The sequence below is a fragment of the Panthera tigris genome, chromosome B3 (genome assembly GCF_018350195.1).
Source record: "Panthera tigris isolate Pti1 chromosome B3, P.tigris_Pti1_mat1.1, whole genome shotgun sequence".
In the NCBI taxonomy this organism is placed as follows: Eukaryota; Metazoa; Chordata; class Mammalia; order Carnivora; family Felidae; genus Panthera; species Panthera tigris.
In genome coordinates this window covers 108,920,741-108,939,255 of record NC_056665.1, presented here as the reverse complement: position 1 = coordinate 108,939,255, position 18,515 = coordinate 108,920,741, and the positions used below count along the sequence as shown (strand labels likewise).

At 38.0% G+C, this 18,515-nt stretch overlaps 1 protein-coding gene across 3 annotated transcripts in view; it reads left to right on the top strand.

Annotated features, from left to right (window-relative positions):
• The window catches only part of KCNH5 (potassium voltage-gated channel subfamily H member 5), a 307,440-nt gene that overhangs the window by 36,779 nt on the left and 252,146 nt on the right, over positions 1 to 18,515 (top strand). Inside the window, exons 1-3 of one of the 3 annotated variants that reach the window (XM_042989854.1) lie at positions 8,236 to 8,285; positions 10,722 to 10,828; positions 15,292 to 15,420. In XM_042989854.1, coding sequence (XP_042845788.1) covers positions 10,726 to 10,828; positions 15,292 to 15,420 — 232 coding nt within the window. In that variant the 5' untranslated portion in view covers positions 8,236 to 8,285; positions 10,722 to 10,725. Of the gene's footprint in view, positions 1 to 8,235; positions 8,286 to 8,635; positions 8,715 to 10,721; positions 10,829 to 15,291; positions 15,421 to 18,515 lie in introns of those variants that run through there. The other 2 variants (XM_042989853.1, XM_007095216.3) reach the window with 2 other exon arrangements.

The following is an 18,515-nucleotide window of genomic DNA, read 5'->3' as shown; positions in this document are numbered from 1 at the left end:
ACAGCTCAGAGCCTGGAGCCTGTTTCAGATTCTGTGTCTCCCTCTTTCTCTGACCCTCCCCTGTTCATGCTCTCTCTCTCTCTGTCTCAAAAATAAATAAATGTTAAAAAGTTGCTTGTTTTCATCTTTAGAATTTTCACTGAATCAGACTTGTGTTGTATTTGTTATTACGTGGTATTATCACATCAATTTCCAAGAATTGTGGAATTTTGAGTTGTCACTTATTTTTAAATCCTATTAGAGTTGATTTTTCAAAATTTTTATCTTAATTGCTTGTTATATTATAGACACTTTCTTTTTTAAATGTTTTTCTGTTGGCCAATTGCAGATATTGTGTTTTATTTTATTGAACCATAGAGCTCTGACATTTACTAACAAGAGTTAAATGGTTTTTTCTTTCTTTATAAGACCATAAACATTTAGTTACCTTAATTATCTTAACTTTTTTTCTGTTTTTTAAATGTTTTCTTTCATTCTTTTTTTTAATGTTTATTTATTTTGCATGTGCGTGTGCATAAGTGGGGGAGGGGCAGAAAGAAGGGGAGAGAGAGATTCCCAAGCAGGATCCCCAAGCCTGATGTAGGGCTTGATCTCATGACTGTGAGATCATGATATGAACCAAAGTCAGGAGTCAGACACTTAACTGACTGATCCACTCAGGCAACCAAATGTTGTTGTTGTTGTTTTTTTTTTTCTCTATTAAGGAGTTTTTAGATTAAAAATCACAGTCAATTAAAAAAAATCTGGTTGATTTAAAAAGTTCACCCTATAAAAAATATTAACAGTATTAAACTAGTGTCTTAATTTCTGGAGGGGAAGGAGGGTGTCTTTGTGCTCTTTAATTCTAGTTTCACAGTAATGCCTTCAAGAGATTTTCACAAAATTCTCATGAGGCAGAGTTTAGTCTTTGGTGGAAGCAATGGCTTTTCAATGCTGTCTTACAGGTAGGCTCTGAGAGCTTTCTATGTGAGTCTGACATCGAGATTATGGAGTTAGAATCTGCCATTTTATTCTGAGATTCTCTTGCTTAACTTACTTTTATGATGACAATGAAAATTCTTTTTTGAAAATGTAGAATGCAGACTGGGCAGTCTTTGGTAAACCTCATCCATTTCCTTTCATTTCTTAGTTTCTAGAATTCTAGTTGCCTAGGTTAGTATTATCATGAGATGGGCCATCACTCTGTAATTTCTGGTTCTGATACGGCATTCCTATAGGATCTTCTAGTTTTTCTGGATCTTGCTATCCAACTATGCTTTTCATGTTATAAATTTTCTAGATTGATACATTCAGGGCCAGATTTCCCATGAAGATCATGAATCTTAACCTTCAGGGGCCCTCACTTGAGTGCAAGTCTTTCAAAGCTCTGTACCTAATTTTGTTTTATAATTTTATGTTATTTTTTCTTTAAAGAGGTCCCTAAAATTGTATAAGCTTTAGTCTCTATCACACTTGGATCAGCCTCTGGCCAATATGCTAAGTCATTGAAAATGGATGAAAAACAATAACAAAGATATACATGGACCTTCAAAAAACTTATTCAAGGTATCTGGAAGTGCCACATATTCTTTCCTGGTGGACTAAATGATCTGGACAACTATGCTAACTAGTAGGACTGTGTATCTAGAACCAGATGCACAGCTAAAGATCGTGAAAGCATCAGAGTAGAGTTTTAGAGGCTTGTAGTCCTTGACTGAGTTCTATTTTGTAGATTTTCAGACTTTTGGTGAAATTCACTTAGAAAAGTGGATAATTTCAAACATTAGGAAATTTTTGTGGCATGTAAAATCTCACTTTTTAATTTATGTTTTGTATGTTCCCCATAACCATGGCAACAGTGTGTCTTCTTCAATTTCTCACCATTATTTTCCTCCCATGAGCCATACCTGCACCTATCTTTAAATTTTAACGTTTATTCATTTTTTGAGAGACAGAGAGAGACAGAGCGTGAGTGGGGGTGGAGCAGAGACAGAGGGAGACACAGAATCTAAAGCAATCTCCAGGCTCTGAACTGACAGCACAGAACCCGATGCAGGGTTCAAACTCCGTAAGATCATGACCTGAGCCAAAGTTGGACACTTAACTGACTGAGCCCCCAGGGGCCCCCATACCTGCACCAATCTTTTTTTTTTTTAATTAAATATAATTTATTGTCAAATTGGTTTCCATACAAAACCCAGTGCTCATCCCAACAGGTGCCCTCCTCAATGCACATCACCCACTTTCCCCTCTCCCCCACCTCCCATCAACCCTCAGTTTGTTCTCAGTACCTAAGAGTCTCTTATGGTTTGCCTCCCTCCCTCTCTGTAACTTTTTTTTTCCCCTTTCCCTCCCCCCTGGTCTTCTGTTAAGTTTCTCAGGATCCACATATGAGTAAAAACATATGGTATCTGTCTTTCTCTGCCTGACTTATTTCACTTAGCATAATACCTTCCAGTTCCATCCATGTTGCTACAAATGACCAGATTTCATTCTTTCTCATTGCCAAGTAGTATTCCATTGTATATACAAGCCACATCTTTATCCATTTGTCAGTTGGTGGACATTTAGGCTTTTTCCATAATTTGGCTATTGTTGAAAGTGCTGCTATAAACATTGGGGTACATGTGCCCCTATGCATCAGCACTCCTGTATCCCTTGGGTAAATTCCTAGCAGTGCTATTGCTGGGTCATAGGGTAGATCTATTTTTAGTTTTTTGAGGAACCTCCACGCTTCTCCAGAGTGGCTTTACCAGTTTGCATTCCCACCAACATTGCAAGAGGGTTCCCGTTTCTCCACATCCTTGCCAGCATCTATGGTCTCCTGATTTGTTCATTTTATCCACTCTGACCAGCATGAGGTGGTATCTCAGTGTGGTTTTGATTTGGATTTCCCCAATGAGGAGTGATGTTGAGCATCTTTTCATGTGTCTGTTGACCATCTGGATGTTTTCTTTAGAAAAGTGTCTATTCATGTCTTCTGCCCATTTCTTCACTGGATTATTTGTTTTTTGGGTGTGGAGTTTGGTGAGTTCTTTATAGATTTTGGATACTAACCCTTTGTCTGTTATGTCATTTGCAAATATCTTTTCCCATTCCATCAGTTGCCTTTTAGTTTTGTTGATTGTTTCCTTTGCAGTGCAAAAGGTTTTTATCTTGATGAGGTCCTAACAGTTCATTTTTGCTTTTAATTCCCTTGCCTTTGGAGATGTGTTGAGTAAGAAATTGCTGTGCTGAGGTCAAAGGGTTTTTTTCCTGCTTTCTCCTCTAGGGTTTTGATGGTTTCCTGTCTCACATTCAGGTCCTTCATCCATTTAGAGTTTTATTTTTGTGTATGGTGTAAGAAAGTGTCTAGTTTAATTCTTCTGCATGTTGCCGTCCAGTTCTCTGAGCACCATTTGTTAAAGAGACTGTCTTTTTTCCATTGGATATTCTTTCCTGCTTTGTCAAAGATTAGTTGGCCATACATTTGTGGGCCCAATTCTGGGTTCTCTATTCTATTCCATTGGTCTATGTGTCTGTTTTTGTGCCAATACCATACTGTCTTGATGATTATAGCTTTGTAGTAGAGGCTAAAGTCTGGGATTGTGATGCCTCCCGCTTTGGTTTTCTTCTTCAATATTACTTTGGCTATTCGGGGTCTTTTTGTGGTTCCATAAAAATTTTAGGATTGTTTGTTCTATCTTTGAGAAGAATGCTGGTGCAATTTTGATTGGGATTGCATTGAATGTGTAGATTGCTTTGGGTAGTATTGACATTTTAACAATATTTATTCTTCCAATCCATGAGCATGGAATGTTTTTCCATTTCTTTGTTTCTTCTTCAGTTTCCTTCATAAGCTTTCTATAGTTTTCAGCATACAGATCTTTTACATCTTTGGTTAGGTTTATGCCTAGGTATTTTATGATTCTTGGTGCAATTGTGAATAGGATCAGTTTCTTTATTTCTCTTTCTGTTGCTTCATTATTGGTATATAAAAATGCAACTAATTTCTGTACATTAATTTTGTATCCTGAGACTTTGCTGAAGTCATGTAACAGTTCTAGCAGACTTTTGGTGGAGTCTGTCAGGTTTTCCATGTAGAGTATCATGTCGTCTGTGAAAAGTGAAAGTTTGACTTCATCTTTGCCAATTTTAATGCCTTTAATTTCATTTTGTTGTTTGATTGCTGATGCTAGGACTTCCAACACTATGTTAAACAACAGCAGTGAAAGTGGACATTCCTGTCGTGTTCCTGATCTCAAGGGGAAAGCTCTCAGTTTCTCCCCATTGAGAATGATATTAGCTGTGTGCTTTTCATAAATGGCTTTTATGATGTTTAAGTATGTTCCGTCTATCCCAACTTTCTTGAAGGTTTTTATTAAGACAGGATGCTGTATTTTGTCAAATGTGTTTTCTGCATCTATTGACAGGATCATACGGTTCTTTTCTTTTATTAATGTGATGTATCACATTGACTGATTTGTGAATATCGAATCCACCCTGCAGCCCAGGAATGAATCCCACTTGATCATGGTGAATAATTCTTTTTATATGCTGATGAATTTGATTTGCTAGTATCGTGTTGAGAATTTTTACATCCATATTCATCAGGGACATTGGCCTGTAGTTTTCTTTTTTTGCTGGGTCTCTGTCCGGTTTGGGTATCAAAGTAATGCTGGCTCCATAGAATGCCTCTGGAAGGTTTCCTTCCCTTTCTATTTTTTGGAACAGCTTGAGAAGGATAGATATTAACTCTGTTTTAAATGTCTGGTAGAATTCCCCAGGGAAGCCATCTGGTCCTGGACTCTTATTTTTAATAACTGATTCAATTTCTTCACTAGTTATGGGTGTGTTCAAATTTTCTATATCTTACTGTTTGAGTTTTGGTAGTGTGTGGGTGTTTAGGAATTTGTCCATTTCTTCCAGGTTGTCCAGTTTGTTGGCATATAATTTTTCATAGTATTCTCTGATAATTGCCTGTATTTCTGAGGGATTGGTTGTAATAATTCCATTTTTATTCGTGATTTTATCTATTTAGGTCCTCTCTCTTTCCTTTTTGAGAAGCCTGGTTAGTGGTTTATCAATTTTGTTTATTTTTTCAAAAAACCAACTCTTGGTTTCATTTATCTGTTTTACTGGTGTTTGTTTTTTTTTTTTGGATTCTATATTTATTTCTGCTCTATTCTTTATTATTTCTCTTCTTCTGCCGGGTTTGGGGTATCTTTGCTGTTCTGTTTCTAGTTCCTTTAGGTGTGCTGTTAGATTTTATATTTGGGATTTTTCTTGTTTCTTGAGATAGGCCTGGATTGCAATGTATTTTCCTCTTAGGACATCCCAAAGGGTTTGCTGCATCCCAAAGGGTTTAGGTTGTTGTATGTTCATTTTCATTTGTTTCCATATATTTTTAAATTTCTTCTCTAATTGTCTGGTTGACCCATTCATTCTTTAGCAGGATGTTCTTTAACCTCCATGCTTTCCTGTGGTTGATTTCAAGTTTCATAGCATTGTGATCTGAAAGTGTGCATGGTATGATCTCAATTCTTTTATATTTATTGAGGGCTGTTTTGTGATCCTGTATGTGATCTATCTTGGAGAATGTTACATGTGTATTTGAGAAGAAAGTATACTCTCTTGCTTTGGGATGCATAATTCTAAATATATCTGTCAAGTCCATCTGGTCCAATGTATTGTTCAGGGCCATTGTTTCTTTACTGATTCTGTCTAGATGATCTATCCAGTTGTTGTAAGTGGAGTATTAAAGTGCCCTACAATTACCACATTCTTATCAGTAACGTTGCTTATGTTTGTGATTGTTTTATATATTTGAGTGCTTTCAAATTCAATGCATAGACATTTATAATTGTTAGCTCTTCCTGATGGATAGACCCTGTAATTATTATATAATTCCCTTTTTTATCTCTTGTTACAGCCTTTAATTTAAAGCCTAATTTGTCTGATATAAGTATGGCTACTCTAGCTTTCTTTTTACTTGCAGTAACATGATAGGTAGTTATCCATCTCCTCACTTTCAATCTGAAGGTGTCCTCAGGTCTAAAATGAGTCTCTTGTAGACAGCAAATAGATGAATCTTGTTTTTTGTTTTGTTTTTGTTTTTGTTTTTGTTTTTGTCTTTGTTTTTTTTTTTTTGTTTTTGGTTTTTTTTTTTTTTTGTTTTTTTTTTTTCCATTCTGATAACCTATGTCTTTTGGTTGGAGCATTTAGTCCATTTACATTCAGTGTTATTGTCAAAAGATATGGGTTTAGAGTCATTGTGTTATCTGTAGGTTTCATGCTTGTAGTGATGTCTCTGATACTTTGTGGTCCTTGCAACATTTCACTCACAGAGTCCCCCTTAGGATCTCTTGTAGGGTTGGTTTAGTGGTGATGAATTCCTTCAGTTTTTGTTTGTTTGGGAAAACCTTTATCTCTCCTTCTATTCTGAATGACAGACTTGCTGGATAAAGGATTCTTGGCTGCATATTTTTTCTGCTAATCATATTGAAGATTTCCTGCCATTCCTTTCTGGCCTGCCAAGTTTCAGTAGATAGGTCTGCTACTATCCTTATGTTTCTACCTTTGTATTAGTTAAGGCCCATTTATCCCTAGCTACTTTCAGAATTCCTCTTTATCCTTGTATTTTGCCAGTTTCACTATGATATGTTGTGCAGAAGATCAATTCAAATTATGTCTGAAAGGGGTTCTCTGTGCCTCTTGGATTTCAATGCCTGTTTACTTCCCCAGATCGGGGAAGTTCTCAGCTATGATTTGTTCAACTACACCTTCAGCCCCTTTCTCTCTCTCTTCTGGAATTCCTATGATATGGATACTGTTCCGTTTGCATCACTTAGTTCTCTAATTTTCCCCTTCTAATCCTGGATTTTTGTATCTCTCTTTTTCTCAGCTTCCTCTTTTTCCATAATTTTATCCTTTAATTTACCTATTCACCTCTCTGCCTCTTCAATTCATGCTGTGACCCCCTCCATTTTATTTTGCACCTCATTTATAGCATTTTTTTTTAGCTCCTCATGACTATTTCTTAGTCCCTTGATCTCTGTAGCAATAGATTTTCTGCTGTCCTCTATGCTTTTTTCAAGCCCGGCGATTAATTTTATGACTATTATTCTAAATTCTTGTTCCATTATATTGCTTAAATCTGTTTTGATCAATTCTTTAGCTGTCACTTCTTCCTGGAATTTCTTTTGAGGAGAATTCTTCTGTTTCATCATTTTGGTTAGTTTTCTGTCCCTTAAGAGTTTTAAAAGTTTGTTGTGTGCTCTGCACCTGTGAGCACTGCTATATTAAAGGAGGGTCATACACCGTCCAGGGCCTGGCCCTTCAGGAGGTGTTTTTTGGAGAGTGTTACTTGCTCGCTGTTGTTGTGACTTTGGTTATTTTATTTCCCTACTCGTAGTGATGTTTTGGACCCTCCACCAGATGTGCTTTGATTTGTTCCTTGGAATAGCCCTGTAAAAGAAAACAGATAGACAAACAGGAAACAAAAGCATGCAAACACACAAACATAAAACAAATAAACAAAAACAAAAAAAGCAAAAAAATAAAAACAATGAAAAGCAAAAAACCAGAAACACCGGCCACAAGTAAAGAACAGGGTGGAAGCGGTGCTGATGGAAGAACACATACAAAGAGAGAAATGGGGGGGGGGGGGAGGAAAAATAAACATTGACCAGGCAGAGAGACTAAAAGGCTTAATCCTGAGAGAGAGAAAGGAAAATGAGGAAGGAGGCGGGGGAAAAGAAATGAAGATAGAGTTATCCAGACAGAGAAACTATATGGCTTCATTATTCCAGAGAAAGAAAGAAAGTAAAGAAGGAGGTGTAGAGCATGTATCAAGAGAATGGATGAAATATGTCTGTTTAGACAAACCAATAACCAGAGTAACCAGCCTAGAGGAGGGAAGAGATAAGGAGGAGAAATGGGGGGGGGGGTAGACTATATCTATATATCCAGAGTTGACTTAGAATTAATCCAGGCAATGCTGCAGCGCTCCTCTAGAGGAGCTGTCCGTCTGATTAAACAGGGTCCCTCTGGCTCCAGTGGATACTCAGTTACCCAGTGCTGAGGGGCGTGGTTTGGTGTAGGCTGGTCCCGCCTCACTGAGGGGCGTGGTTTGGTGTAGGCTGGTCCCGCCTCACTGAGGGGCGTGGCTTGGTGTAGGCTGGTCCCGCCTCCACGGTGGGCCCCTGCAGACCCATCCCTGAGGCCCCGCCCTGGTGGTGGCGGTGGAGGGAAAATGGCGGTGGTCCCCCATTCTCTTCTCCACAGACCCGCTGGACTCCACTTGAGTCGTCCTCCCTGTGCCGCGGGTACGGACGGCGCGGTCCTTCTCGCTCTGCCAACTCCCCTGACCCTGCGCTTGGCTAGGATTCAAAAGACCGGCTCCACGCACTCTGGCGCTGGGGAAACGCCTCTCAGCGCGGCGGAAGTGTGGCCCTGGCTCGTTTTGCCTGTGCCACCGCGCTTTAGGGAGGACCGCCTCTTCCTCTGCAGACTGTGCCACCGACCCCCTGGGGTGGCGGATGCAGGCCAGCTTTGTCTTTTCCCACAGCACTCCAGGAAGGGGGTTGCTCTTTCCTGCTGTGGACTGCGCCCTCGAGGCCACTGAGCCTGGGGGTGGCAGACGCAGGCAGACTTTGTCCTACGGCGCCGCCCTCCAGGGAGGGGACCGCTTTCTCCTACGGCAGACAGTGCCCCTGATCTACCACCAGCCCAGGGCTGGCTCCCCTCCTCCCCAGGTGCGTGAACAGGGAGCCGGCCCCAGTCTGAAGAAATCCCTGCAGTTAGAGATGGGCTCCCTCTCGGTCCCAGTCCGAGGTTTTTCTCTTGTCCAGATACAGTTCTGAACTTCCCAAGCCGCTCTTTCTCTTCGTCTCTGCAGAAGGGGACTCACCCCCCCAGCCCCCCCTCCCCCCCCTTCGTGCCTACGCGGCCGTTTTATCTCCCCCAGTTAGCAATCGCCTACCTATGGTCTCTCAAGTTGTGCTGGCTTCTTCCTGGTAGATTCAGTCTCTTTTCCTCCCAGACTCTTGGGGTTCAAAGTCCTTTGGCTTCAGCACTTCTTTGTTTTAGAGACGTGGGAAGTATGGATCCCCCTACTTCTCGGCCATGTTGGCCCCCTCCTACCTGCACCTGTCTTAACTGATGAGAAGAACTGATGAGAATGCTCGTGCATTATATTGTCACACGGAGTCTTCACGTTTCCTTGTTGTATGGGAGGATAAAAAAGACCATGCAAGTTGAAACTGGGTGATACGATCTTAAGACTCAGGGGAAAAATTTGTGATTATTCTGTGACCTTTAACAACGTCTGTCAAAACATTAAAAACTCTCTTACTGTTGATCATAAATGGAGGGAAATGCAAATAATAGTAAAACTAATATTTAGCACACTGATTTAGAATGTAAGAAACACTGAGAATTAAAGTGTTTCATTTCTTTGTAAAAAACGATCACAAGTCACTTGAATAATACTTACCTTCTCGTAATATAGCATGACATGAAGAGAGCTTTTTTTTTCTCTCTCTCTTAGTAAAGGCTCATGCTCCTTTGTAAATCTGTATCAGCCTTGACTATTTTATCCTTATACTCTCACTGTTGTGCACTCTCTCCTAGACCTCTTTTAATGTGATTTTTTTTTTTTTTTTTTTTTTTTTTTTTACTGGCATCACTTCCTCTGGGAAGCTTTGATCCTTTGTGTCACAACCACTGTCCTGACTTATGTTGATAAGTTCTCCCTCCCTCAATTCCTCTGTTTGCATATCTAGAGTCTCTCTCCATTTTTTTTAAAGTTTATTTATTTTGAGAGAGAGAGAGCAAGCATCAGTTGGGGAGGGGCAGAGAGAGGAGGAGAGAGAGAATCCCAAGCAGGCTCCATGCTGTTAGTGCAGGGCCTAATTGCAGGGCTTGATGTCACGTGCTGTGAGATCATGACCTGAGCTGAAATCAAGAGTCAGATACTTAACTGACTGAGCCACCCAGGTGCCCTAGAATCTCTCAAGTGACAGCAGTGTCAACATTCCCACAGCTGTGTTTCATCTATATCTTCATGTGTGTTCAATTTGAATGTCACTTCCAGCATTATCATTTGCTGGTCAATCTGTGATAGCTAATTCCTGCTTTTGATGATCCATATTTGTAAAATGTCATGTGGGTTCATTGCTGAGAACCAAGGAGGCAACACAACTACATGCTTTGTGGGCATGAACTTAATAACAAATGCACCATGACCAATATTGAGGGGCTTGGAAAGAAGTAATGGGATTGGTTACTGATTATGATGTGTATCTTTCATTTACCAGTCATTTGTAGTCTGGGGAGCTAGCAGAAAAGTTTATATTTTATGCAGATGTTTACAGTTATTATAGTATGATAACTGAAATTTGAACCATGCTGTTGGATTTATTTAACTCAATTGTAGTAACTGAAATTTGTGCCTATAGAAACTATGTAAATTGATAACTCTCTCTCTCTCTGTACGTTTGAAATAACTTCTAAACCTAGCTGTTAGCAAGAAGTTTAAGTCATGATTAAAACATTGTTTCAGTAATTTATTTCCTCTTGTGAGAGCAACATTTTATTTTGTAACTAAATGTGAATACTTAACTCAAAAAGACAGCTATGTAATTTTATATAGCATTTGAAAAGCAAAAAAAAAAAAAAACAAAAAAACAAAAAACAAAAACAAAAACAAAAAAAAAAAAACCAAAAAAAAACCCAAAACTGAAATGGATTGTTTTTTCCAGTTTTATGTATGGAGAATTGACTGACAAGAAGACCATTGAGAAAGTGAGGCAGACTTTTGACAACTACGAGTCAAATTGCTTTGAAGTTCTTCTGTACAAGAAAAACAGTATGTATCTAAATTATCAATAAGATGTGTCAACTCTGTTGAACATTATGTTTTGGTTACTGGTAATTGAGCTGTAGTGTAGGGAGAATATAAAACTTTGTTTCTTTTCTTGGCAAAGGCAGGGGGTGCTGATAAAATTAGATAGCAAAACTAATAAATGATTCTACCTATGAAAAGCAACCTTTTGAGGAATAACAGAAAAATACGGTGCATTAATGTGATTTTGTGTGTGTGTGTGTGTGTGTGTGTGTGTGTGTCAGATGGCAAAATGTTTTATAATATTTATGGTAAAGATCCTGTAGTTATATGACAGCAACTAAAGATGACAGACAAATTCATTCATTTCTTCTTATGGTTAAAGGAAAAGGTGATTAGTATCACAGTATGTGTGATTACTTTTCTACATGTGCATCAATGACGTGTGATATCTCTTTGAGGTCAGTCTTTACCAATATGGCCTTTTGCTAGACTCTGACTCTTTTGTGTGGAAGGCTTACAAAAGTATTCATTACTTTCATAATAGGCCATTCCCAGCTGGTAAATTTGTGTTGGTTATGGTGAGGTCTTCTCTGGGACAGAATTTGTGACTGAGAAATTGTGCATTGTATAATAAATTATATTATAAACATGAGACCCCATGATCTGGACTCTTTCAGAGTTTGAGGGAAAAGCCAGCCAAACAACAACCAACTAGTATACTCCACAACCAAGTTTTCTTTTTTTCTTTCTTTTCTTTCTTTCTTTCATGTTTATTCATTTTTGAGAGAGAAAGAGAGTGAGCAGAGAGAAGTAGAGAGAGCAGGAGACACAGAATCCAAAGCCGGCTCCAGGCTCTGAGCTGTCAGCACAGAGCCCAACATGGGCCTTCAACTCACAAACTGCGAGATCATGACCTGAGTTGAAGTCAGATGCTTAACTGAGCTACCCAGGTGCCCCACCAACTTTCCTTTCTAATTTGTTTTCTTTGAGTAGTCTGGTTACTTTTATTTCTTTTTCCCAAATTGATCTTTTTTTTTTTTTTTTTAAGTGAATAGTCACTTCATACAATGCTTCAATTTATTTAGTGTTAATGATAAATGATAGCAAAACCAATTGTTACCTTAGTGGAAACTGATGGTCACTAAATCCTTCCCCAGTTTGGGAAGCATTTTAGCTTCAACAGGAAACACTTGTTCCATGTTCAGAGTGGGTTGGAGTGTTTGCAGCATAGTTCATTCTCTCCATCTTGCCTCAAACATTTATTCACTATAAGTTATTTAGAATTGAACTTAGGGGGCGCCTGGGTGGCTTAGTCGGTTAAGTGGCCGACTTCGGCTCAGGTCATGATCTCGCGGTCCGTGAGTTCGAGCCCCGCGTCGGGCTCTGTGCTGACAGCTCGGAGCCTGGAGCCTGTTTCAGATTCTGTGTCTCCCTCTCTCTGACCCTCCCCCGTTCATGCTCTGTCTCTCTCTGTCTCAAAAATAAATAAACGTTAAAAAAAAATTAAAAAAAAAAAGAATTGAACTTAGTTTTCTCTTTTTATTAATGGGTCATCAAAGGGATAACAACCACGGGCATTGCTTTAAGATTAGTGTGCTTGGTAATGGGAATGTTGGTTTTTAATGGTTTTACCCATGGAATGTCTTATCATTTTATCTTTCATTTTAGAATCAAGGCCAGAGAGGTATATCTCTTTAGTCATAGCCAAATGTCTTTTGGCTTGTCACCTAGAAAACAATCCATTCTGAATGATCTGCTCTGTCATCCACCAGAGAAAAGTCAAGCTCGAGGTGTTTTCTGGGTCTTTTTCACCGGGTCCATATCTGTGTTGATAATTTGTAGTAGACCCCTATGCCCCCTGCAATCATTTTCATATAGGGTTGTTTTCCTTTGAATGACTTAGATATATGCCCCAAGTTTAGCAAGTAACTCAAGGGTACTCCATATTACTAAAATCATTTCACTCTGACACTAAGAAGAGTAAACAAATCTTTGCCTGATTTTAAAGCATGAACGCCAAGTTCATAGTTTCTGAGTTTCTCAAAAATACCTTTGTGGAGATTCTGTTTTCCTTATATCCTTTAAATCATGTTAGAAACAACTTGAATTTTACATTCCCAAACGTTTCCTTCCAAGGTAGTATTTTGCTTTCTTTTAATGGTTTGAAATTCTTTGATCTTCATTGAGTTTTTTTTTCTTTAATATGAAGGGTAGATATCATTTATGTATTTGAATAGAGTTCTCTTACACTTAAAGCAACTTTTAAAAAATCTTGCAAATTGTTACCTGAAGGATTGTGACCATCAACTGAAAAAAGTATGTTCTTGTAATTTAAAAAATGTTAGATAGCAAAATTCACATGTCTGTGGATAAATGTTTTGGGAATGCCTGAATGCCAAGTCTTCCCAATACTTCCATTAAGTAATTAGGTTAAACAGCATTTTGCAAATGAGGGGATTGAGGTATCTGATTTAACATGTGTCATCACTGACATTTCAGTTTGTAGGCTCTATTTTTAAAGCCCATTGCTCTGATCAGCAGGGGGCTGCTTCTACTGTTGAGAAGAAAACAGTAGCTCTGGGATGATGATTTAAAGGGGTCTGTCTGCACCAAGGCAGACCTGTGATAGCCTGGGCTACTCCAGATAATCAGTGCCAAGGCACTGCCCTGAGTTTCCGTCTACAACCGTCCTCTCTGTCTAACCCTCTTAGACTTCCTGCTCCCTTGAACCCCAAAACCAGAATATGGATATTTCACCAGCCACTCAGCAAATCTTCTGTCTACTTGGGCAGTCTGACCCTGTAGCTCAACTTGACAAAGAAAAAAATCTGCCTTCATATCTGAAAGCAATTTTAAAAACAGCCCTGACTCTATGCTAAAATTTGAAGAGTTGCTGTTTTTATAGGAAGATGGGAAATGTAACATCATCTCTTTCTGTTCAAATTTTTAACAGACCTTGGAAAATGACTTATTTTTAATGCCCTTTTCTCTCTGTTTATAACCCTGCTGTCTCAAGTTGACTGTGTTGGAACAGTCATAGGCCATGTATCTGTGAGCATGTGTGTCTGGTGATTTGTAAAACTGAGTACATCACTCACAGTTGTTGGGTACACAGTGTAGAATAAGAAGCAGAAAATAAAGAACAAGCCTGTCTGGGAGATGGTGTCATGGCTTTTGAGATCCCTGTGTCACCCGGTGATCATCTCGGAAAGGGCCATGTTTTTCAATAGGCCCCAGGTTGCAAGGACCCGAACTGAATATTCCACAAAAATTTCCTCTAATTCTCTGATTTCTTGAACCCGGTAGTTAAGCTGTCTCTTCTTGTCTAGATGACAAATTCCCCTTTGTGGTGACATTATTATGTGACTTTTTTTGGCCAAAGGTATGAAGGTTTTTCCTATTTGGTTTTCATTGCAAGCCACTAATAGGCTATCAACTCTCACGTAGAGACTATTAATAGCTGCATATTTCACTCCCCAAATCCCAAAGCTAACAAAAGCCTCTATGTCTTTAAGATAGGAAATTTGGAGAGGCTTTGCTGCACGATGGCTTGGAAAGAATATGATGCAAACTGTGTCTTTGATTTTGATGGAACATTCCTTCAGTGTTTTATCGCTTAATGGATAATTACTCCTTTGAAGGCATTTCTTGTGTCTTCAAATATTTATTATTTGAACTAATGCCAGTTCCTGGTTTGTCCAAATCCTAAGCCTTAAGTGCTCTGAAACTCTTTGCTTCGTGGAGGTTGCAGGAGCCACTGTTTAAAGAACATAGCAGCAGAGTCAAGCCTCATTCTTTGAGTGAAGGAGATAGGAAGCAGTGGCTCATAAAGACACCTGAAGAATCTCAAGGGTTGGGGACACTTTTTTTTTTTTTTTTAAGATTGCCTTACAAGCTTCAGGTAGAGCTCTGTGTACAACGGGCATCAAGTATTTCTGACATCCTCTTTCTCTGATGTAGGGGTGCTGTCAAAGGCATAGAGCCATCGTATAACTCTGACTGATGAGAGAAGCTTGAGATAGGAATAGTGTTTCAAATGTTCCTCCGAGAGGACTGCTTATCAGAGCATCAGGGATTGCTGTTGAAGTCAATTGGAAACACTTCTCAAAGTGACAAGGAGAAGCATGGAGGAGTGGTCATGCATGGGGAAACTATGAAAAGGAATTTGGTGAGCGAAGCAGGGGTGTAGGGACCCAGACCTCAAGGGAATGCTGGTGTTACTTAAGTGGTGAGACTGCCATTGGGCTCCTGCGTTGTGAAATGACACCCTCTGCTCTCCTTTCAAATTCTGATATTTTGGGTTGAAAAATGTTTATGAATATTTGAGCAACTGGTAGTTGCTTGATTTGGAAAGCAATGAAAATATTGTTGTTTTGGTGCTGGTTCCTGGCATAGCAGTTGGCAGCTGAAGGCAGAGGGAAGGCAGGAGACCAAACCACTGCTGTGGATCTGTCACACTCTATTGTCCTTTCTCTCTCTTACAGGAACCCCTGTTTGGTTTTATATGCAAATTGCACCAATAAGAAATGAACATGAAAAGGTGGTATTGTTCCTATGTACTTTCAAGGATATTACATTGTTCAAACAGCCAATAGAGGATGATTCAACAAAAGGTAATTTCCAAAGGGATGGCCACACTTAAGAATTAGGCCATCAATTATTTATATTGTTATTATTATTATTGTTTAGAAAAATACATTGGTTGAACTGGAAAACACAATTTTACTATTAGTACTTCTTTTGCTTTACGTTCATGCAAGCAATTATCCAAAATCAGTTTTATCCAGTCATATCATTTGAATGGAAATAGCACGGCTATCCAAAGTTGAAATGAGAATTGGTTAACTTGAATTATAATAAGAGGAATTTAGATAAGATATAAGGAAGAAATTTCACAGGTCATTATTAATTTAGAATCAATATAATGGGAGTTTCAACAACTTCTACCAGGATGAGCTTTGGAAACACAAAATTTAACAACCTGTGAGATGGTTTAGGTGAAGTCCTTTTACAGCACAGTTGATCGGTTGATTGAATTTGGTTGAACTAATAAGTGATTGATTAGCTGATTTTTTTCAGGTTACTTTTCACCCTTTACCCATTCAGCTGTTGCAGATGGTCTTGGGTAGATGCTGTTAGCTTATGTGAAGAATAATTTTGTTATCAAGTGAGTGGCTGGCAAAATACAAACATCCTGACAATAGTCATACTGACTATAATATTCAGGGGGATGGCTATAGAAATCAGTAGTCAGTGGTGTGCATGTATCCCCCTTTCTAGGTAATATATTCTCATTTTATTCCCTCCAATTATGTTTAAATTAAAAACTGGTGTCATATAAATGAAGCATTTCAAATACTCTTAGAAGATTTTATGAAAAGTTATTTTTAATAATCCCTCCAGAGACTAAAAATGAGATCTTCCTCTTTGTATTTGGCAAACATTGTCTTCCTTTTCTTACCTCTCAAAAAAAAAAAAAAAAAAAAAAAAACTGGTACAGAAATTTAATCTTTCCATCCGTAATCCTAATTATAGAAAAATTTTGTAGTTTTATTCCTTGCATATGGATTCACATATATTATGTTATACGTGGTCGGTTTCTGGTTAGTATCAAATTGCAAGAGGAAAATTTTACAATATGCAAACCATTTAAAGTATAACATAGGACAATTTATGTGCAAATGTTTCTGAAAATGTGTATATCAAATCATCTTCTGGACTATTGAATATTCACTTTTGGACTCATACTACCTATTCCTTTACTTTTACTCAGAGACTCAGTGTCTAAGAGGTTTAGGATAAATTTAAACATTATTTTTAAAAATAGAATAGTCTTCTAATAGTATTTAGGTTTAATGCTTATTTGTTTTAAAATTCGAAGGTGCTCCATCCAATAGCGATAGAATATGTGTTCTCAAGCTTACATGGAACATTCACTGGATAGATCACATTCTGGCCATAAAACACACCTTGACAAATTTAAAAGAATAGAAAGCTTAAAAAAGGCAGTTTCTTAGACCACAATGGAATTAAGCCAGAAATCCATAACAGAGAGAGCTAAGAAATCTCCAAATATTTGGAAATTAATACATTTGTAAATAGCCCACGGGTCAACGAAGAAGGCTTAAAGTAAGCTAGAAAAATATTTTGACTAAATGAAAATGAAAATACAACTTATCAAATTTATGGGATGCAGCAAAAGTAGTGGTTAGAAGGAAATGTATGTGACATTAAATGCATATATTAGAAAAGAAGAAAGACGTAAAATTAATAACCTAAGCTTCCACCTTGGGGAGACAAAAAAGAGCAATTTAAACCAAAGCAAACTGAAGACAAGAAATAAGGAACCTTGGAGCAGAAATCAATGAAGTAGAAAATAGGAAAACAGAGGAAATCACCACAACTCAAAGCTGGTTCTTTGAAAAGATCATCAAAGTTAATAAACCTCTAGCCAGGCTAAGTGAGAACAAAGGGAGAAGATGCAGGTGACCAGTATCAGAAATTAAAGAAGGGCCATCACAACTCATCCGAAGGACATTAAAGCATTACAAAAGAATACTTTGATCAACTGTGTAGCCACTGAATTGATACTTTAGGGGAAATGGACCATGTCTTTGAAAAACAAACTGCCAGAACTCACACTGGGAGAAACAGCTAACCTAAATCATTCTATATCTATTAAATAAATTTAATCAATAGTTAATAAACTGACAAAACAAAGGATGTTTTTGTTTTTTATCTTTTGTTTTTGGCAAATCTACAGTCTTTTCTAGAAAATGGAAGCAGAGAGAGCTCCCCTAACTCATTCCGTGAGGCCAGCACTACCCTCATACCAGAGCCAGAAAAAGACACTGCGAGAACAGAACATTACAGACCAATATTTCTCATGAATATAGATATAAAAACCTTCAATAAAAATTGAACCCACATGACAACCAAGTGGGATCTATTCCACATATGCAAAGCTGGTTCGACATGAAAAAAAATCAATCCCTGTAATCTTCGCTTCAACAGGCTGAAAAAGAAAGATTATACCATCATATCATTCAACATAGAACAAACATGACAAAACCCAGCACCCATTCATGGTAAAAACTCTTAGTAAAGTAGGAATAGAAAGGAACTTCCTCAACTTAATAAGGAACATTTATGAAAAACCTATAGCTAATAGCTGACTATATCTTAAAGTAATATGTTTTAAAATAAAAGATAAATAATTGGTATACGATTTGTGATCTAACATATTCTTCAGATGAACTTCTCTTGCCTTTGCACTGAATGACGATAATACAGAGTAAGAAGCCTTCATGTCACAGTCTTTTCCCTTAAATAATATTTATATTTATATTTATGTTTATATTCAATGAATATTATTTTCTCTCACTTTTTTTTAAAGTGATTTCATGACACAGCTGAAGTTAGGGAGAATATGGTACATTTGCAGTTTTGGCCTGCTGAACGTTGATGGTGTCAGTATATTTAGTCTATTTATAGAAACTGAAAGTTGACAGCATTCAAAGTGAGATTGGGGAAAAGGTGCTAATATTGAGAGTTGACTTTTCTCAAATTAATGCCCTTCCGTTTATCTACCTACTTCCATCTCTGTATCCTTACATCAGAATCGCAGAGTTCTTCCTGTGGCAGAATCTCTTAACTGCATCACGCATTCTTATAAAAAAAATGGTATTTGAATAAATGCCAAACGACT